At 38.9% G+C, this 22884-nt stretch overlaps 1 protein-coding gene across 5 annotated transcripts in view; it reads left to right on the plus strand.

Annotated features, from left to right (window-relative positions):
- Window positions 1–22319, plus strand: part of MYRIP (myosin VIIA and Rab interacting protein) — a 195695-nt gene extending 173376 nt beyond the window's left edge. For 3 of the 5 annotated variants that reach the window (XM_053973549.1, XM_053973556.1, XM_053973563.1), the window contains 7 exons: window positions 6315–6377; window positions 11993–12187; window positions 15958–16119; window positions 17756–17860; window positions 17957–18017; window positions 18787–18905; window positions 19595–22319. In XM_053973549.1, the coding sequence (XP_053829524.1) occupies window positions 6315–6377; window positions 11993–12187; window positions 15958–16119; window positions 17756–17860; window positions 17957–18017; window positions 18787–18905; window positions 19595–19627 (738 nt within the window). In that variant the 3' untranslated portion in view covers window positions 19628–22319. Of the gene's footprint in view, window positions 1–109; window positions 233–6314; window positions 6378–11992; window positions 12188–15957; window positions 16120–17755; window positions 17861–17956; window positions 18018–18786; window positions 18906–19594 lie in introns of all 5 variants that reach the window. The other 2 variants (XM_053973544.1, XM_053973569.1) reach the window with 2 other exon arrangements.
- Window positions 22320–22884: the final 565 nt, after the last annotated feature.

Consider the following 22884-nt stretch of genomic DNA (forward strand, 5'->3'; position numbering starts at 1 on the left):
GGTCCATCAGCAGCAAAAGGCAGATGAGGGAAAGCTGGGCTCACTACTGCAGTGATCTGGTGACACAGAACATGGAAAAGGCTGTTACACAACATTGTTTTCACCTCAGTTTATGGGTAAGATTTTCCCTCAAGAATCCCAGGCCCCTGAGACCTATGGGAAAGCCTGGAGCAGTGAAGAGTTATCCTTAGTAGAGGAGGATCAGATTAGCAAATATTTCAAAAACTGGGATGTGCACATGTGCATGGTGTCTGATGGGGATGTACTTCCAAGACCTGAGGAAACTAGTCCATATCATTGTGAGGTTCATCTTATAAAGTTTATGTCAATCTGAGACATTTAGAGCTATGAATGTTGTTTATTTTGGCGTTAACAAGACTTTTAGCAGTCAAATGCAAAGGGAGATGCAAGTCTTGCACATGGGAATATGCACCTGTGTTCAGTATTGGTGAGACCATTTCTGGAGTGTTGTGTCCTGTTTTGGGCTCCCCAGTACAAGGTACACATGGACACACTGAAATGAGTCCTGTGAAGGGCCACAGAGATGATTAAAAAACTGAGGCATCTGTCATATGAAGAGAGGCTGAGAGAGCAGGCATTGTCTATCCAAGAAAAGAAGAGAAGGTTTGGGAGAATCTCTTCAATGTGTTTAATACCTGATAGGGGAGAGTGGGAAGTGTTTGTTGTGGGAAATAAAGTGGAAATGGAACTCTTTCCTCTGACAGGAATGGAAGCAGTAGGCACAAATTGAAATACAAAAAATCCCATCCAAATGAAAAGCTTTTTCACTGTGTTGGTGTTTAAATACTAGAATAGGTTTCCCAGAAAGATTGTAGAGTCCGTGTTCTTGGTTATAATCACAACCTGACTGGACAATGGCCTTGGGCATGTGCTTTGAGCAGAAGAGTTGGACTAGGTGATCCACTTACATTCCAAATGTAAGGAGCATGTGACACTTCGATTCTGAGTTATTTAGCCATGGACTACACAGGAGTGTAAATACCTTTGTTATCATGTGTGCAAAAACCTTTATGATGTGCACACAACCTTCACAACCTTTCCAAAGAAATCACGTAAACGATTTATTGTCAGAGCTTGTTAGCAGCACTTAATTTATTTTTATTTGGTTTATAAAGACAAAACAGCAATATCACATTATTCAACAGCATATATGGGCTAGCTGGGATTATAACATTATGCAAATGAAATCCAGAATTAAAGGCTATAAAGAGGACATTCTGAAATGCTCCTGTATAGAGAACTGAATGCAGAAAATAATGAATGTATGTTTTTGCTGTACTTATTCATCTGCATGCATCTACAAAGTAAGATTGGTTGGTTTTTTCTCTCCTAATTTTGCTCTTTCTTTCAAATTTGTCTGTCAATTATTTAAAATAAAGCAAAGATGAATATATTTTTCCTCAATAAAATTTTCTTAAGTTTTAAAAAAGAAGAGCTTACCATGTTCAGGAAAAAAGGGAATGCTTGGAGTTCCTAATCCTTTATTTGATTTGGATAAAAAAGTTCTCTTAATTAATGGTCATATTATATACTCTTTTTGTCTATAATAAAGAAACCAGAATACTCCAGTACTCTTCATGGTCTGGAATTCTGTGGAATTGGCAGGGAAACCTTCTCCAGGTGTAAAGAAACAAGCACACTGCTTTCATTCTTATTCTTGACAAGTCTTTCAGTTGTCCTTAAAGGTACTTTTAAGTCTTCTGACATGTGCCTTCTCTCTGGAAAGTTGGCTGGCCAACATCTTACAAGGAAATACTGAAGATGAGAGTGTATAATACCAGTTGCGGCTGTGGTAGTCTAAAATACAGATGTACCTATACTCATAAAAGATGCAATAACTTTAGAATGAGTAGATGGAACACTTCAGGAACTTTAAATTGCTGGGAATTTGTAGTTCTTGTACACCTGACCATAGGCTAAGACTTGAAAACGTGTTTGAATCACCACAAATTAAGTACCTCGTGCTTATCTGACCTTCACCTGTCTGCACCTTTAAAAAACCAGGACTTCTATTTTAATAGAAACTGGAATCTCATGAAATCACACATTGAGCTGATGCTTTTAAAAGGGTATTTAGTATATTATGATCTGAAGCAGTAGTAAAAGTGGTATCTTTCATGGAGAGTTAGCTGAAGTTGTTTGGCATTTATGGATTCTCAGTTCTCAACTTCAGATTGAGCTTTTGAGTTCTATGTCTGCCTTTAAGATGTAAATTTGAATATGATGACCTTTGAGTTAATTACTTAATTCATTTGGGATTCCTGAGGATTTAGGTTGGTATTAATTAACACAAGTTAATTCTGGGACTTAGACTTAAATCTTCTTAGATTTTCAGCACCTTCATTTTCATTATCCCTCAGTTTGTGATTGCCTAAAATTGTTTCATGGAGATTCATAGCTCTAATTTTAAAACATAATCCTGCAACAGACTTGTTTTTATGGAAAATATTTTGTGCTTCTTAAGCTACAGACGTAATTCATGGTCTTTCTGGGGAGCCATGGTCTTTCTATGCAGAGCCCTGAAAAGTCCTTTTGTCTTAGCTGTGCAATGAGAGGCCATAGTTTTCACCAAAAGCCATGCTTAGGGTAGAGTTGGCCTTCAGCCCCTCTAAACTTCAGGTGTGAACAAACCAAAATTCAAATTGTGCAACTCTTGTCTTAGTGAAACATCTTGTACTAGCACAATGATTTGCACAATTCTTTCTGTCTTGCTCTTTTTTTTTTTTGATTGGTTGGTTAGTTTTTGCTTTATTCCCCCAAGCCCTAAATGAATGCCTAAAGAAAATAAAACAAAATGTAAATTCCCTTTGAAGTATCGTAATGGTACTGATCCTGAGAGTGGCAAGCATGATAAATGGGATGTATTTTGTTCGCAGTCTCCTCCATCTATTCTCCTTCTCTTTTAATGCTTTCATGAAGATAAATTGACTGCATCTTTATTTCATGGTATATGCGAGAATTACATTTTAGAAGGGAATTTTGGCAGGCTGCATTTTGAATGCAGTCTATCCCTGTGACCACTTTATCAGAAACTGTAGAGATTATGTTAAAAAACAGATTAGCTCCTGCCATTTTTTCAAATTGCCCACATAGCGTGAAAATTGAAATAGTTGTTAAAACCTTACTTGTGTTTTTTCTTTTTGTCTACTTCTATATAGTATTACAACTTTCTTAAGATATACCAATGAGCAAGTGAATTAAACTTCCATAGTAATGTGGAGTTTCTCTCCTCTTTGCATTAGCTTGATGCAATGTGCTGTGTGCTTGAGGAATTTCTTTACATCCCTTTATACATTTACTTCTGCTCAGAGAATGTTACAACCAAGGCTTAGTAACTTTGTTTAAATCCTGCTGTTGTCTGTTGACATTACTACATGACACAATAGCTCTTCTCTGAATGACAGCCTCTAACTGAGTTTGTTAAGTAGCACAGCGGGATCCTGTTTCCTAAGTGAAACCCCCCAAGTCTCTTGACAGGATGAATAACAGCATAAATAATATTTTCATTCAATATTTATGCTTCCATTCTCTGGAAACATTTTATTCTTCTTAGGTTTTAAAAGACTTTATTTTGGGGAAAGCATGAACTCATTTCATGTTGGTTTTTGCCAGAGGCCTATTCCCTTTGTTTCAAGAGTACATCTTGCTTTTTTCACCAGGAAAATTAGTACTGTTCAACTGCTGGTATAATGAGATTGAGACTTGTTAGAAAATCTGCCTGGCCTCTGTCTTTTTAGCAAGTAGAATAGCCATGTGGGTGCATGTTCCTGCAGAAGAGCGAGCCAGCTCCCTGGTGTGTATGCTGGCGGCGGTGCTCGGGGCTGGCCTTGGAGGGAGTGGCCAGGGCTCAGTAAGGGAGGTCAGGCAAGCGTGGGGCTCACTGGACTCAGTCACTGGAGAGATCTCTGCTCACAGCCTTGGTGGAGCTGGAAAATGTCATTGGACATGCACATGCCAGTGAATACCTCCTGTGTACCACAGACGTGTTGAAGCATCATAGCAGGGACGTCTGGGATGCTGACACAGCAGTGCTGGAACACCAAGAGTGAGCCTGTGTCTCTTGGTGGCTGGGCTTCTTTAGGCATTTGTGCTGGTGCAGGCACTGTCCTCACAGAAGATGGTGTTGTAGTTTTTGTGATCATTATCTTGCAACTGCCTAAATTCCTAGGTATTTTGGCTGGTTTGTTGGTTCAGGAAGGGGTTTATAGGAAACAGCCATCCAGCTTCATATGACTAAAAGCTTTAGAAGTCTCTGAGTAAAAGTTTCTAGAGGAGAACCACGTGGATCATTTTGGCCAGAAAACACAACAGCATAAGTACAGTAGCTTACTACGTTGCTGCTATTATGGTAGTGCTGAACATAAAATGATATCTTCCTGGGTTAACAGCTTGGAAGGTATTTGTGTGTCTGTTGTTTCACATTTTTATGTGCAAGATGCTTGGATTAATTCTTGTGTTTTCATAGGTCATTGCTCTTAAGATTATGTTAGTTATCAGGGCAGTCTCCCAAAGTCCAGGATTGAAAACTGAACATGGACAGCATTGTAAAAAGTGATCTTTAAGGTTTATGAACTGCAGATAACCTATGCACAGGATTTTGAATGACAGCAGAGAAAAAAATTTTGGTTAGGGAAGGTGAAAAGAGGTATGAGACAATAATCTTCACATTGGGCTAATGGATCCAAAGTTTTAAGTTCTCAATTTAACAAAGCAGTCAAGTGTACGTCCAGCTTTAAACTGAGGTTTAAGTGGTTTGCAGAACAAAATTCCCATTCAAGGTGTTTCTCCTATGTATTTGCTATTAATCAGTCTTTTGTATGAAATATCAAGCTGATCCTACGTTCATTTTGTCAAAATCTGAGTCTTCTGTTTCAAGCATTGAGACCATGAACATTTATTTTTTTAAAGTTTTCAAAGCGAGCAGTGATGTTTGTGTACCTCCAATTCTGACGCTTTCTGGGCTCAATACATTTGCATAAATATGGATGTAGATAGACCATCTGAGATATCTTAGAGTGTCCCACAGGGCCTTAAGCTGCTAGTCCAGATGAAACTCCCAGGTCTATGTCATATCTGATAGTGTTGTTTCAAAATCCTCACACACTTCAAGCTGTTTCAAATTGCACTTTCTCTACCTGTGTTTAAGCAACTGAATCAAAGCCCTGTTGGATCTACTGGTGAAGGGCAAAAGAGGTGACACTTCAGCTGCCTTCACATGGGGAATGCAGTATCTTTGTAAACAGCTTTTTTCCCATAGTCTCAGCTTTGACACCTGTGTGCATGCACACCCAAGCCAGCTCTTGCAGTGTGCATGCAAGGGGAATCTCCTTCAGTTCTCTCCTTGCCAAAGATTTATTTACTTAGGGAGAAAATGTCCAAGCTATTCTACATTAAAAAAATCAGAAAATCAGTGAACATTAATGTAAGCTCCTAGAACAACATGGTGGGAAAATAAACTATTTTTAATACTATTTTATCTTCTTTTGTAAGCTGCCCCAAGACATGGAAGTGAAAACTGAGGTCTTTCAGATCTAGCTGGAAGAGTTTCAGGGAAATGCTACTCCTCAGCTGGAAGATACTTCTGTCACAGCACAGCCAGCAGGGCAACTGTAGTTTTGTCATTACTTCAAGGCAAAACCAGTCAGTTCCGTTTAAACAGGCCTAAGGAAATTAGGGAGATTACTGTAAGCCTACTGGAGACTTGTACTATGAAGGGTTTTACTTGTTTGTTTTGGGACAGTGAGGCCAGGAGAAGGACAGCAGCAAACAGTAGGAAGTGATTTGGCACAAGACATCTCATTTAACTTAGCCCAGGTGTTTCTCACATGGGCATCTGACTGTGGCATAAGTGAGGTACAGACTCTTTGGTAACTACTGTCTAAATTGCTGCTGTGTACAGTCCGAAAGTGAAGATAGCTGGCTTTTCTTCTTATTATTAACACTGCTGCTAAAGTAATTTTTCCATTCCTAGTGACACTTTTTGTGACAGTGGAAATAGTATTTTCCTTCTGTTTCATTTTATAATCAATTGTATGTGATTTGCAATGTCTGTCTCCATGAGGTCTGTTAGTCTAAATCTCACAAATAAAATTAAATTTGGCATTGCTTTATTTAAAATATTTTAGTAATAAATGTAAAATCTAAATTTTATGCTGTTTTAATCTTGGTAGTTTCTTTATCCTTGCTGTTTATCCTAAACTTCCCTGTAAGTCTGAACCTATATAGTTGTTAACTTCTGTAGCTGTTAATATAACTTTTCTGCCTTTTTATTTAACTGCTTTCCCACTATCTAGGAAAAACAAAAGGCTTTTGATCTTCATTTAAAGCTGCAGTTTTTATCCACTGTATTGCAGCAGGTGAGAAAGCTTTGTTTTGTTTGTGTCTTTTTACATCTCTTATGTAGTAAGAGATGCTTTAACGTGATATTGAGGGTTTCCATATTTCCCAATCAACATTCTTAAACTCAAAATGTTTTCCTGGAAATATGAGGCCTGAAAAATCATACCATTTGGTCACAATCAATAATCATTGCAGAAAATTATTTTATAATCACAGTTAACATGTGGAGCAGGCTGGCTCCCTTGTTTTGCCTTGTGATGAAAATTTGGGTTTAGTAAATAAGAACAGCAGACAACGGTAAGGTGTATGAACTTTCTATTGTCATGTACTCACCTATATTAAGAAATTTGGAAGGAAGTTTTCTGACCATAGTGGTCTTCAAAAATCTTTCTAGCTCTCAGTTTAAAAAATAATCAAAACCCTTAATTCATTGTAGAGTTTGTACAGTAAGTAGATATTTTCTCACTTTGCTGCTAGTGACTGTTGCTTATCATTCTTCTAGGTGGAAAGAGGCTTCTATATTCTGTGCTATTTGAATCTCAGCTTATGAGGATCACATATTAAAAAATATTTTCATTATCTTCCCTGAGCAAATATATGCTTATCTTGTATATTAAAATACCTGCTATTTTTAGTATGTCATACATCATTCTCTCCATTATAAAATAAGAATCACTTTTTGTTAGAAGTTGATGCTTAATTTAGCAAGACATTTCTCTCAATTTTTTTCTTTTTTCCTTGCTCTTAATTTTGTCCTATGAGTTTTAATCATCTTTTAATTATCTTGATTTTATTTAGTAAAAATATCAATGGTGACATTAAAGAAAAAGTTTTTCCAGTTGTGTAATGTCATCAGTATGTGTCCATTGTATATCAGAATCCTGTGTGGATTTTAAGATGGAAATATTTTAACTTCCAACTTAGCCTATAATACTTCACTTCTTGGAAAATAATTTCCTTTCTCATGATTATAGGCAACTTGTCTGTAGAAATAAGGCATTAAATATTAATAAGCATAATATCTGTAACTATATTAGGACAGTGGATTGAATTAGTAAAATGTAATATTCAGCATTACCTAGCACAGTCAAAAAGAGAGACTTTATTTCTCTGTGTTATACTTTGGAGACTATCAGTAGAATAATAGCTCTCAGTCTGTAAGATAATTTTGCTTTCTTTTTCTAAAGGAATGCCTATAAATGAAGATATTGATAATAAAGGTCAAGGCAGGTAGTCTTAAACTTGAAGAGAAGAGTAATTCCTTGATATCACAGATTATCATGGTATACTTGTCTGCCTTCAAAGAGCCAGGCAGAATTTAGCCTTTTTTTCCCCACGATTTTCATGGTAATGAGTGGTTAGGGCTCACTTTTGGGCCGAAGATCTTTTGAAGGTCAGGGTTGATGACTGCCACAGATACTGGGCATTGATGGCTCTTTTCTTCCCACACTGTGACTTGTGTCCCAGATTTTGCTGGCCTGTGAAGGACTTTCATTGGGCTTTTCAGGGCCTTCTCAAAATTCTACTATGAACTCCCATAGGATGGGGAGATGAGGGAGACAGGTTTGGAGTTTGATTTTGTTTTCACACAGCTTGGATTGAGTCAGGTTACTCTGAAAGGATGAGTTAATTAGTGGCAAAGCAAAACTTATCTTCTCCCCAGCTCCCCTTAACTCCCTATAAATGCCTATAAAAGGAGGGATATCGACTGTGACTCAGTGCATGATATAACACCTTGACACTGGAGCTAAAAATGATTGCATCACAAGTCATCAAGGATGTGGTCAATACTGCCACGACTGCTAGTGATGGAAAGATGTTCTTGCTCTACTTCTTGATCTAGCTGATGTCAGTGTTCTCTGTTGAATTGCAGGTCACCCCCTCCCATGCTCTGTAAAAGAGCCTAATGATGACATTGTAGTGGCAGCAAAAAAAAAGAAAACATTAATGGCTGAGTACACTGGGCAGAAAAAAGTAATGCTAGTGATAGAGAACTGTTTTGAGAGCATCAAAAATAAAAGCCATAATGTTCATGCAAAGGAAAGGATGTGAAAAATATCACAGGCTGCTGAGATGCATACAAACACGTAAAGCTCATCTGATCTTAGCAGTTTGGGTACTTAATATTGCTTCAGTTCTATCATCCTGTTTTCCTTCTGTTACTTGTGCAAGAATGCAAATAGTGGTCTATAAAGCACTTTCCAGCGTAGCATGCTTGAGTTAAACAACACAGGAAATACCGTCAGCATCAACAGGGAAAGGAAAGAGAGGCAACAAAAGGAAAGGGAAGTGGCTAACAGTCAGCAAGACCACTTGATCTTTGGACCACTGAAACATAATCTTCTCAAAACAGGAATACTTCCCATCTGACAAACAGAAATGGCAGTAAAGAAGTTTTACAAGATATTTGTTATATTCAGTGCAAACATGTATGTATGCTTGCATACACACACATTTTTAGCATTTCATTGGTTTTAAGACTCAATCACAAAGAACTCAGAGAAATCGAGCATGTTATTTTGACTGTGTTCTTAACATGTTGGTGACCATGTATATTAATTATCATAAAAAAGGCTAAATGTATGTTTGATTCATTCCATTAGATGCTTAGTCTCAAATTCAGTAAAAAAAACAAAGATTCTCATAACTAATAGAAACATTCATACTTGGTCTGCTGCATAGATTTGATTTGGGAGTGGTGGTGTTAATTCAGAAGTAGGGTTGCCCAGCTGAAATCCAAATGCATCCCAGAGTTTCAAGAAGAATGGTTGCACTTAGCTTTCCTGTGCTGGATATTTGTACCAGAGATTGCTTTCTACATCTACCACATCCATATTAGTTTTTTGACTTGATTGACAAGACACGGCCTGTGTCATGGCATGACAGCTGTCCCTGTGAGTCACTTAGAGGTGTAAGCAATGACCTTTCCTGCAATGGCCAGATAAATTAGACAACCAAGAGGTGTTTGGAGCAATTTGAAATCCACCTACCAGGATGATCGCGATGTGTGTTTGCCTGTGAATTTCAGGTGATTTTTATATGGTCTTATAAATCCTGAGTTTGACATGGGTGGTCAGGGAAGGGAGAGGTTTGTGAAGTACTAAAACCCTGCAACACATTTTCTTTTTTTTATTATTGTTTTTTAATTTATTTTGGGTTTTTCCCATTACACATGTTAAATAATTATATCTAGAATACCTTACTATATTTGCAAACTGACAATTTTGGAACATGAGCTGTTTTAACAGCTTTTGATAGTTGCTCAAAAGGAGGGTAGAACATGCGGAAAATCATGAGCTGAGTATCCAGCTTTTTACAAATCACATTTCTGCACCTATGGAGGATTAGAGTGGACATTAGGAAGCATTTCTTCACTGTGAGGTTGCTCAAACTTGGCTTCCTAGAGAGGTGGTCAGTGCCCAACCCTGTCAGTGTATAAGAGGCATTTGGACAATGTCCTTTAAGGGCATGCTTTAACTTTTGGTCATCCCTGAACTAGTCAGGTAGCTGGACTAAGTGATCATTCATCATCTTCCAAATGAAAAGTTATTCTATTCTATTCTATTCTATTCTATTCTATTCTATTCTATTCTATTCTAATTTTATTCTATTCTATTCTATTCTTTCCTGTTGAACTTCTTTTCCCCTATCCATTTCCTATTAAGAAGCTAGGGTATTTTTCACTCAAAATCTTGATTTCACAAAGATATCTATCACAGACAACTTTACCTGGAAAACAGAAAAATTATTTTATAGTAATTGGTCTGTGAAAAGTGCCAATATGGATTATCATATTGTGGTATAAAATTACTGTTTCTAATTTAATTTAATATTTTTTTAATTCATCATTAACTATAAAGGATAATAAAAATTTAAGAAATAATGAAAACTAAAGTGAGGTTATAGTTATTGAAATGGAGAACATATATCAGTGAATATGATGAAGAATATATAGTGTCTGGCCTTCATCCTTTTTTGTTCACTACTCACCAAATATAAGAACTAGCTACTTGTAGAAGTAAATAATGAAAGTAGCATTGATTTTTCTCTTCTTCCTATAAAATTATCGATCTGATTTTAACCTAATTGGTACTTGTGAAAATAAATGGGAAAAAGCTAGTAGGCTATTCATGGAGTTCAAGTATTTGTTCTCTGTAAGAGAGTCCCAGGCCTGCTTTTTTGGGGCTGCGTTGGCTGTCCTAACAAGCTAAAGATCGAGTGCTGTAGCATACTGTATTTGCTTTGTTCTTCTTCTCTTTAATCTCTCATTCTAATTATTTCTTGTAATTCAGATGAGTAATAGTGCTAAAGATACCTTAATGTATTGATACACAACAGTTGAGTATGTACTGCTAAAAATGTAACTTTTCAGTAGAAGTCTTACCTAACATAAGAATGGACGGCTGATTAAAGGAAAGAAATAATGAAAGTATGTTTCCAATTTAACCCATCAGAAATTGTGAGAATCAAAAGAACATTATTTCTCCTGTATCCTGCCTATAGACATTTTTAATGAGTTATACTCTCCAGTACCATAGAATTTTCTGTGTAACACCCAAAGATTGTCCATTTACTCAGTACTGATCTGCAGATACTTCCTTTTTGGAAAATTTACAGACAGGTGAGCCCCTAATTCACATGCATAAGTATTTACAGGTTTGAGGAATTAATTACATTTTGGTTTAAATTTTCCCACACTTTCTTTTAGGCAAAGCAACACTAAAGGTATTGCACATATATTCAGTGACAGTATTTTTATTGGCTTCAATAATCTTTGGCTCAGTCTCCAAGCTGTATCATTTGGATATTGACCTTGGTGCTTGAAGGTACATCTGGTGAATTTTTTTTTCCTTCATCAGAGGAAAAGCTTAAAGCTTAAAGCTATGTGCAAATCATAAGAATCAGGACAGTTAATTACAAATTACAAGTAAGGAACACTGATAAAAAGCTTTTCAGTTGTTTTTTAAAAATAGATAAAACTGCATGCTTTTCCTTGGTATCTGATATAATTTATTCCATATTAAAGAAGAGGTAAATTGAAATTTAAAAAAATAAAAGGATACAAGTGTTTGCACACTTATAGCTCAATCTTTGTTTATTTGGGGTGATCATTTAGTTCATAATAAGCATTTTAGTAAAATGCTATCCTTTCAGGGCTGCTGAAGATTGCTTTTCCATGTTTGCATCCATAATGAAATGGCTCCTGTGGATACAGACATAGGTCATTGCACATCTCTTTGCCAGTATCCAAAAAGGAAAACTGTGTTTTAAAACATGTTTAAAACACTTCTGTGACACCAGCTTTATGTAGCTCATGTAGAGTTTGAAGCCGGATATTTGTGTGCTCCTTTGGGATAAGATTTGGACCATCCCTCCAGTAGAATTCTGTTGTAGAAGAATTGCATGTGTATGTTATTTTGCATGCTGTAGCAGTGTGGGTATGTGAGAAAGGGAAGAAGGAAATGGTAAATAAATTCCAATTCCATTCCATGGTTCTTGTGTCTGCAGCAGAGAGCCATGGATATGGTTTTAGCATAGCTAGAGCTGGGGTTAGTAGAAGGTGATTTATATCTTACCCCTCTATGCTAATTTAATGCTGTTGTTTTCTCTGTCTGTTCTTGTAACAAAATAGAAGTACTCTGCTGTCTCTCTCTGCAACATATCTACAGAAGTCCTGAAAGTCATCAATGCTACTGAAGAACTGATAGCAGAATCCATCGATCCCTGCGACTTCCCGGATGACATTCAGGACAGAGGAAGAGGAACCCTCCCGCTGGGCACAGATCCTGTCAGACTTGATGAGCAGCTCACCACACTGGAAGAAAATGTAAGATGAATCAGTATGTGAAAGAGTCGCATGTGTGAGTGAGTGCCCCTGTTTGTGTGCACCAAATTGAAAGGGAAAGCACATAGGCAGCATTAGTGGATGTTCAAAATTAATTTGGGGTTTTCAAACAAATACACAAATAGAAAAACAAAATGTGTACAGTTAAGTACTACTTAACTGTGTCAGTAGCGGGGGTTTTAATATGTACTTTAAATATAGAGGGGAGGAGGAATTGGATGCTTTGGGGTTTACAACTAAGTTTAGAAGCTCTATCTCAAAAAACTCATTTATGCCCTCCACACCTCTATGGCAGTGTGGCTATGCCACACCTGGCTGAAACCACACATCTCCTAGTCTCAGCATAGCCTCATCACTCCAAGAACAGGTGGAAAAAGCATGTTCTCAGTCACAGAGAGAAGTGGAGAAGCTCTTCCTCCCCCCAACATCTCCTGCACATCGTGTTTAGCACCAAGGGATCTGGAGCTGCCTCCTGCACTGTTAGAAAGAGCAGGCTGGAGAATCCAAATTAAACAAACATTTGTTTGGCGACATCCGAATCATCCATCCTTTTCCATGAATACCTGTCATCTGCAGGGCAAAGTGCAATGCCGAATCATAGAAGGAAGTCACTACTCATTGGAAATTTTTGTGAATCCAGTTAATGGAGTTGGTACACTTTTAACTTTCTCTTCCTCCCACATTTAAGTAATTACATTTCAGTGCTCTTTCCCTTCATTAGGAGCCCTTAAAAATCTCATAGGAATCTGCACTGTCCCATTATATCATCCTGATCAATTCAAGAAAGCAAATCCTGGTTTTCTTTAGCCCCAGAAAATTTTCAGACAGAATTTCCTCTTAGAGGATAAAATCAGTTTCCTCCACAGAAACATATTTCCACAGCAGCCCCAGGCTAAGAACTAGGTGGAAGATACTCTATGGCACTAAAAGCCACTCCTGGCACTGGACTCTCTTTTATGAAATAGTAAAGTATCCTAAAGGTCCAAACACCACAGAATTCATCTGGTAGGGGAGTGAATATAGAATAAAAATCCAAGTGCATGCTGGACCACATCTTCAGAAGAACTAAGAAATTCTGCAGGACAAAGAGCAAATTGGGGAAATCTGGTCCCACATGTTTTTTTCTGTGGAGAACTGTGTTGTAAACTATCTAAGGTGCATGTTTTTTTTTTCCCAACTGCACTTTGATAATCCCTCCCAGCAATGTGGAGCTTTGGCATCTGTGGTGCTGTGGCCACTAATCATTCATTTGGGCCAAGCATTTCTCACTGAGCAGACACTGGGCACAGAGGCTGAGAATTTCTTGCTTTGGCTTTGCCCTCGCTGCAGCATCTCTGGTCTAGCTTCTCCCAGTTCTCTGCAGAATTCACAAGGTATCCAGCACAAATTTGCTGTTGTCCCCACAGAACATCTTTCTCTGTCCCACACAGGACATGAAGTAGATGGCAAAAGCTTCACAGTTTGAAGATTTCACCATTACACTTCATGGTAAAGAGCCTTTAGAAATGCAGGAAACCATAACTTTTCCCATTGCAGCTGGGGCCGTGAACCACATCCTCTTTGCAGCAACTTTGCAAGAGGATCTGAGTGTTTATAAACACTTTGTTCGTTTTTGCTCTCTCTAGCCTTTTGAGGACTGTGCATGCAACAGTATGAAGAATGTAGGGCCACCTGTACCAGCAAAAGGTTGGAGTTTTGTGGAAATTGTGCATACCTAAATGACAGTAAAATAAGTCTCCCCAAGCTAAATATGAATGTATGAATAAGGGCATCTTTTAGGGGAGACCTGCAAGGACACCGTTGCTGTTGGGAAATGTAACAATTGTCCAAGTAAAGGGAATATTCTTCAGAAAAATATTTTCTTTAGTTCCAGCTGGAAAATGTTCATTAATATTTCACAAATGTAGGGGCTGATAGAGTTACAGAAACACTGATGACAAAAATGACATTCTTCTATCAGTCCCATTTTCTTTGGATTTTTTCCCCCTCTTGAAAAGGACATCTTACTGTGCAGAGATGTTTGCCACAGCACCTAAAATGCATCTTTTCTTTAACTTTCTAAATATGCTGCTGTTCAAAATGTTCTATTTCTTCTTTCTCTAAGCTTTTAGATGTGACAGGGAAATCTAAAAAAAATTGCCTTTTTATCTAAACTGGCTGTGGTATGTCTTATTTAAAAGATGTATCATTTAAATGAACAGTAAAAATTATTAAACCTCACAAAACCAGGAGCATTTCTATTTAAATCATCACGTTAACTTTATGGACCACCTGTGTCCCCAGGTACTTCAGTGAAAATTTTACATCAGATCACTTACTTCTTTCAGGTATGTGTTTCAAAGATTTCATGCCTGCAGTTAGGAAGTGTTCTTACAAGATGCAGTTTGTACAGATGTAGTGATTTTGTTTCTTAGCAAAGTCACATGCATGAAAAAAACCTATCTACAACTGACACAAAGAAAAAAGAAAACAATTTCAAGCAACTAAGAAACAATAATGAAATAGAAAAGGAATAAAAAGTAACCAAATTTCAGTCTGGTCATTCTCCACCATTTTGATCCATAAAGTCAGAGCATTGCCATAAATTATTTGAATATCTCTTATGTCAAAGGACTGAATGATCCAGGAATTGTGGGCAGATGACTGGAGTAGAAGACGTATGAAATGAAGGTATTGGCTTAAGGATCTGCTTCAGATCTATTTGCTTGCCCCTTGAACCCTGAAGTCAGCCACAGCCATGTTGAATTCATGCTAGGTTTGTAAAAACATAGTCTTTACTGCTATTGCAATGAGGAAAATCAGAATATATATTTCATTTCCACTGTGCTGTTACCAGCCTCATGGAAACAAGTCTCTTGGCTAAGGAGTAAATGGGCAGAAAGTGCAGTATTTTCATGTGGTTCTGCACAATTTTAAGCACAGATGTCAAAAGCTAATGCTTGAAAATTACCCTCTTCAATAAACCAGTGACCTCCATGTACCTTAGGGGGTTTGTGAAATAAAAGAAACAAGGAGACACAGTGTATCACTAATTACTGCTCTGAAGGGCTGAATGGGAAATGAAACCTTTAGCTGTAGTTATAGATACCAGAGGTGGGCCAAAACAGTAAGAGTTGTTTATTTTTAGGGAAGAACTCTGAATTATAAAGTCAGTAATTCTCTCTTATGTGGCCCAAATAAACCTATTGATCCTCCACATATTCACTCAAAGGCCCAGGAGGTGGGAAGATTTTGCCTGCTGTATATTTGGGTGAGAGCAGGATTGGAAAATCGTTATACATATAAGCACATTTCCTCCATAGGAAGTTCATAACTATTTGCTGCTGAACAGTTATTCATGCAGTTTTTATTGCCAGAAAGCATCAAATGGGTTTAAAGAAACACGGCTGTATATGAGGTGTGATCTGTTGACTTCCCTTTGTAGACTTAGGGTGTTATGCGATGGAATATCAATAATAAAAAAGCAAACTTTTCAACTTTTTTCTTTGCTGATCAATCTGGAACAAATCTGGTTTGGAATACAATTGTAGCACCTATGGAATCTGTAATGCAGCTACCTCGCTCATCCCTTCTCTTTGTGGATGTGTGTTTTTCAGATTATTTCCCCATGACTTTCCTCTGCCAGGTAAATCTCCCTGTGGTGGGCTAGCAAGCAGGGAAGCTTGCAGGTATGATGGAAAATGAAGTCTGCTCAAACCTGCATGCCCACAAACCAGGAATCACTGACACCTGTCCCCACCTTGGCCCTGCAGGTGTACCTGACAGCCAGCACGGTGTATGGGCTGGAGGGGCAGCTGACCAACCTGGAAGATGCTGCGCGCAAGATCAACAGTGTTACTGAGGAATCTGAGCTGGCTGATCTGGAGGACCAGGTGGCCACAGCAGCTGCCCAGGTTCATCATGCAGAGCTTCAGGTGAGGACAGCAGCTCCTCTCCATCTGCAAGTTTCACACTGCCTTGCCTAACACCCACCTCACTGTACACACTTTGAATATTCTGCTGTAGTCTGATGACCCAAGGCTGCTGACTGCATCACAAGCTGAGCAGAGCATAACTGAGCTGTGTAACTCAGCCCAGCCAGATGTACTGTATCTCTTTGTTTCTTCCTTCAGCTTGGTTTTGGACATGGCACTGCAGTGCCACTCACTGCAATACTAATGCTGGACTGCTCCTTGCTGCCAGGCAGCTCCCACGGTGCATGTACTCTGTGTCATGCGCGTGGCCCTGGCCAGACAGCAGATAGAGTCTGAGGCACTTTATCTAATCAGCAGCTTGTCAAGCACTTTCCAAAAGATGCCACTGTTGGCAGCTTTCTACCAGCAAAGGCCAACAGCAGACAGAGGCTGAGCGAAGGACAGAGCCTAGGGCTTGCATGCCTGCTGTGGGATTTAGGTGCTAAGCAGCACACATGCCAGACAAAGGCAAGAACTCTTGTGCACGGTGATCTAGCACCACTCTAGCAGGCTCCAGAAAGGCTGGGGCTCAGAACACATTGTAATCTGGTGCTAAAAGCTGAACAAGATACGCTGCCAGACCTCAAAGGGTTGACACTGCTTGCACCTCACTGCCCAGTCTGTACCCAGCAAGATGCCCTGACCTGACTCTGTCAGGGTTTAATGGGAAGTACCTGGTGATTTTACTCAGTGGAAGCATGCTCAACTCAGGAGTGAGCAAAGATCTGAAAGCCTGACGTGTCTCCAATGTCAAAAGTGAATTGCTGTACTGCTTCGTAAACTGGCAGTGGTGTTTTGTTGGCTTTGGTCATTATTTTAGGGTAAATCTGTTAATGGGAGTGAGAGGGAGAAGGAGAGAGGCCTAAACTATGCAAGGAGCCAATGGAAGATCTGCAGAGTGAAGGCAATTGTGGCTTCAGGTGTCATTGTGAATCAACTGTTGGGTTATACCACTGACTCTTCTTTCTCTTTTGTCAATACTTGTCTCCACTACTCTCAATATCAGACTACTTTTCCCTGGCAATTTGTTTTCCGTTCAGTCCTTTTATATAGTGTATGCCTGCATTTATGCATGCTTGTGTTTAATATGCATATACATTGAACTATAAATATTTAAGATCAAATGTTTAGATTTTGTGACAGAGGATGTACTTTGCATGTGTATGAAATTAATTTTGAGTTAGGAAATGTGTCCCACAAAGTCATTGTTTGATTGTAGCCCTTTAAAAACACAGCTTGAATGAATTTGGGATTATGCAGCTAAAGGTAATCAGGAGATAGCAGATGCAGGTTTTCTCTTCTCCTTTCTTTTTTTCCTCAAAAGGAGTAAAATGCCTCTTCCTTGGAGTCAGAAGGTAGGTTGGATTGTTCTTTTAGTCCATCTTTACTAACAAATTAAGCCCCTTTAAATATCAGGACTAAAGAATGCAGGAAGGTGTCAGAATTGCTGAAGAAGTTAGCCATCTGTTTATATTTTCTTATTAATGAGGATTTTACTGGGGGAGGGTTATATTTCAGTAGTGGCATCCACAGTAATTTTAAAACTTCTTTTCCCCCCTCCCCATCTGTCTGTCTCTCTCTTTTATTTTCTTTGAAGATTTCAGATATTGAGAGCAGAATATCAGCTCTCACTGTTGCAGGCTTGAACGTGGCTCCCTGTGTTCGCCTGACAAGGAAACGGGATCAAAAGCAAACAAACCAGGTGCCAGAACATTATGTAGTATTCAAAAAATACATTGGGGAAATCTTGCCTCTTTCTCTATAACGGAATTGAGTAATGCATGTATGTTGTTTACAGATGCATACAATAGACACATCAAGACAGCAGAGGAGAAAACTTCCAGCTCCACCAATAAAAGGTACGCCTAAAGTGTTAAGTAAATGAGAGAGACTCTCTTTGTAAGATTCAATATAATGTACAGGTCAGCAAATTAGGGAAAAGCTTATGAAATGAAATGAACAGAGAAAGCCTAATAGACTGTCCCATCCTCCTCATTTTCCATGTACTTGCATTATATAAAATATCCCTTTGTCACATTTAAAAGCATCACCACTTTCTCTTCAGTGAAAGTTGTGACAGTGGCAAGTAAACAAGAGCAGAGGCAGAAGGCTGGAAAAAGCAAATGAGGAACGCTGAATACTTGCCCTGCAAGAGGGGTGCTGCTGCTGGAGCATGGCTGGGCACCACAAAGTGTGGCTGCCACCCTCCATAACCCACCACATCCTTAAAGTCTGTATTTGCTGATTTCAGTCTGTATTAAATGGCTCAGCAATATTCCTGGTATGCCAGAGAATGGCTGTGAAATGTCTTTATAAAATCAAGTGGGTTTTGTTCTTTCATATTTTGGATCTTGATTATTTTTTTTAACTCTGCAGTGCATTATCTCTGAAAATTCTAGGGTTTTGTTCACTGCACTATTCTTTTGTAATTCCACTGATTGACATGGCCTCAAACTTAATTTATCTGGAGTACCACAGCCTGCTGTTTTTAATTTAAATTAAATCCAACTTTTCTCACACATCTTACGGGAAGTTTTGTCTCTCTAGAAGCTGTGACTCTTCAGAAGTATTTTTATATCTGCTTCAATCACTTATGTGAAAAAATCTCCCCTTTTGTATTTTTCCCAGGTGAAAAAATAGATGGCTCTCCAGTTACCACTGTCAGAACGTTTAACAGAAACTTCATGCTTCAAGGATCTCTAACACAAAGAACTAAAGAAAGGAAAAGCACTGCCAAGGACTTAATGGTAAACAAATGTTTTTAAAACTTTGTTAAGATCAGTCAAATAGAGATAGTCAAATCTGTGTAGGTATCTGTATTTCAGTATCTTCAGAAATCTTCTTTTGATAATTTGAGGAAAAAAATAATAGAGACTGCTGAGGCAACTCTCGAACAAATATGACCAGTGTCCTGGAAGATGTCTGACTATATACACTATAGAATAGCAGCTCCTGAATGTCAGCTTGTGATAATGTAGCCTGGCTGCCAGGTCTCCAGGAACGTGCTACCCATATTTTTTAAAGAATAAATAAATTAGTTATGCCGTGCATTTCAGACTTCTGAACCACACCTTCACAGAACCAGCTGTGCATTATAAACTGGCAGGTGAGAGTCACCTTGAATTTCACCAATTGTTGAGAAATGTTAAAAGGTTATCTCAGTGGAATTTAAGGGATAGACAGGTCACACATTGGCTCTGCAGGGTTTGAACAAAGAGGCTTCACTCAGGACACCCAGGACAGCTGTCAGTCATTTCTTCTACAGCAGCCATAGAGGGATAAAGGAAAAAGCTGACTGTCCCAAAGAAGTCTGCTACAGGACATGTGGGAAATATGTGGGGAGGTGAGAAGGGAAAGGACATGGCTGTGTTCTTAATGCAGGTTTGTTTAGTTCTTCACTCATATGTTTTTTCTTTCCTGTCCCTCTCTGTTTTAGGAACCTGCTATAGGATCTGCTGTGATGTACTAAACTTACTCTTCCCTACTGCCAATAACACACTGCCTAAGGCTGTACACTAGAGTGCCTTTTCTTAACAGCCATTGTGTATGTCCAGCTGAAAATGGACCCTCAAGAACCCACAGAGCCTCAGTTATAGGGCTTCATTTGGATACCTCACTGAGAAAGCTGTCCAAGTCTTCAGCATTGTGGTCCGCTACAGGAAACTCTGCCTTAAAGTTCTCAGAGGACTCTAGACAGGATGCTATGTTTCAAAAGCAAGGCTCCACCTTTTAAGATGCACTTTTTCTCCCTATCAATTGTACTAAAGTATGTAGTCTTTAAAATGCAGTATGTTTTTGTATACTCAATCAGTCATAATTATAGGCCAATTAATCTGCCAAAGCAGACCTGTGATCCATATTTGCTGACCTCTTACTATTCATGTGGGCATCTGTCTTGTCGAGCAATAAGAACAACTCTGTGCAGTGTGTGCTGCTTTTCAGCTGCGTGGAGGGAGAGGAGAATTTGTGTACCTCGCTTTGCTCCCAGGGAGTCAGTGGAAGTCTTGGGAGGGTTGGTAGGAGGGGGAAGACTTCTCTATTCTCTGAGAGTGCATCTCGCAGATTGAATGTTCCAACTCCAGAGCTAGGGATATTGCTCTAGGCAGCAGGGGTGTCATGCTGAACCAGGAACTGGTGGCCACACATGTGGACCAGATGTCTGCTGAGTTGCGATCCCAGTGTCTGGAAACATCTGAACACTGTTAAAGAAACCAACACCTTCGTATGTCTTATTTTTGGCAGCATTGTCCACTTGGTGGTGGCCGACCATGCTGTAGTTCAGAATAAATTGTGTCCAAACCTTTAATATTGGAAAAAGGAGGTGAAAGTGTTGGAGATGAGATCTCTTCTGACTGACTGGTGGTTGTGGGGTGGCTGCAGCTTGCAAGAGATTCCTTTCTGGCGTTCACTGGTGTTTCTGAAAAGGAGGCAAATGTAGCCCAGACATCACTTCCTATACTAGTCTGGATACACCAGAGAGTAGCTGGGGCCTGTTGCTGGTGCCACATGCACCCCACTACTACTGGACCACTCTGAATTGGATAGTAATATTCTTTCTTTCATTTCTTGAGACCCTTAACAGGTGAGTCAAACTAGAAGGCCCTTTGGCAGATACCCAGGAGGGAGGATGCTGCTTACAGGGTGTCCCTCTCACCCTTTTGTGGGAGAACATTGCCAATTTGTGGGTTTTTTTGCTCTGAAGAATATAAAGAAGGTAGTCAGAGGAGGTGATAAGCCAGTGAATCCCTTACCTTCCACACCAGTGGCAGAGCAGGTACCCAAGAGCAGATGGGGTTGATGCAAAATGTGCTATGAAGGAAGGCATGGGCTGGCAAGCTCTTCTCAGCACTAAGGAGTGGTGAGCTCTCCCAAGAGCTGTGGGTACCAAGAAGGAGGAGAGTTCCTTTGTTCCCTGGGACACCAGGCCATGAAATGTCTGTGGCTGGGCAAATACAAGCAAATTTCCTGACTAGGCTGGATTTAGGGGGACAAGTGGGGAAGACAGGGAATGGCTGGATGGGTTGATTGGAAAGACAGTGCCAGTTGCAAATCTGCCATCCACATTTGACATCTAGCTTGCCAGTACTCTGATGTCCAGCTGCATGTGAGGAACCCTTGGAATAACTACAGTCATCTTCCCACTTACAATACATAAGTGTGACTCCATTCCTTCAAGGAATTTTCATCTGCCCAAGATCTGACCCAATGTCTTCATTCTGGGTGAAATTAGGCCTTCTTTTACTCTCACACAGTATTAGTTCTCTGAAACTGGTTTGCACAGATGTGAGGGAAGAATTTGGCCCACTCTGTTTAATATATAAATATATATATAAAACAAATAGATTTTATTTATATATGCAATCCAGGAAAGGAAATTAAACAGAGTAGGATGCCTAGTAATTTTTTTGTTTTTCAGTCTCCTCCTCCACTGACTGTTCTTGTGTATGTATACAATACATTCCCAGGTTCTGGTTTATGCAGGTATGCGTGTTATGAAATGTCATTAATGGTGGTTGGTCTGCATATTCGTCTAATAAATAATAACTAATATTGTGTATGTAATATCAATACAGAAATTACTAATTTTAATAGAATAACTCTCTGGCTTTTGTTCCGTTAGTGTGATTTAAACAAGCCAACGAAGTTTGGAGTAGGTTGTTTTCCTTAAGAGGCATGAAAAGCAACTATTATCGTGTTACAATGTTAAAGTATTCAGTCTTCTTTGACAGACAAATGTGTACTGTGTAGGCATTGCAAAAAAAAAAAAAAACCTTAAAAAAAATCCCACCTGCTCTAAGCATTTGAATTTTTACAAATGTTTATCGTGCCAAATACGTGCAAAGATATAATTTACTGTTTTAAAAAAAATCATAAAAGCATATGTTATAGCACACAAAGAATTATTTTGTCATCAGGTGATTTCAATCTTTAGTGTTAATATTTATATTTAGATTAATTTTTATAAATTAAAATATTTTAATGGGTAAAATGAAGACTATATGACCTATTTGATTAAGTCTGAGTGAATATTAAGCTTGCATTGTTGTTGTTATCTGCATACTCGCTAAGAATTATTGTCAAGAGAAATTATAAAAGAGTAAAAGCAATTTATGAAAATAATGCCTTTTCAACGACTTGATTCATAAAGAAAACAAAAAATATCTTCTCTGTTGTTTGGATTTATGTGCACTTTGGCCCAGAAGTGTGCAGAACCCACAGCTGCACACGTGACACCATCACACTCGGGACACAGGCATCACCACAGGGGTGCCAGGGTTTGCCGAGACCACAGGCACACGCTCGGTTCACAGCTCCTCCTCCTTTAGGGCTGGGGTGGGAGAAATCCTGTTAGGAACATTTGCTGGTGAGTCTTCTCCAAGCCATCGAATCTGTTGGCTGAAATACCATCTCAAGCACAGTTTCTCAGGCAAAATTTCTTGATCTCTCTCTGGGATTGCTACAAAAACTGAGCAAGAACCCTGCCGATAATCTTGGTCTTGCACTTCCAAAGTTCCTTGCAATGAATGTGGATCAAAATATTTATCAGCATATCTTCTCCACCATGAAAGCATTCAGTAGAATTAGTGTGTTTTAAGTAACACTTCGGGTCAGCAGCTTTGTTGTATTATAAATGGAAGTAACTCCCTTATTATAATAAAAACCCATCCCTTCCTGACAGGCCATTTGCAAAAAGAGAAAGAAGGGTTAAAATGTCTGCAATGGTTA

The sequence above is a fragment of the Vidua macroura genome, chromosome 1 (assembly GCF_024509145.1).
Source record: "Vidua macroura isolate BioBank_ID:100142 chromosome 1, ASM2450914v1, whole genome shotgun sequence".
NCBI classification, from domain to species: domain Eukaryota; kingdom Metazoa; phylum Chordata; class Aves; order Passeriformes; family Viduidae; genus Vidua; species Vidua macroura.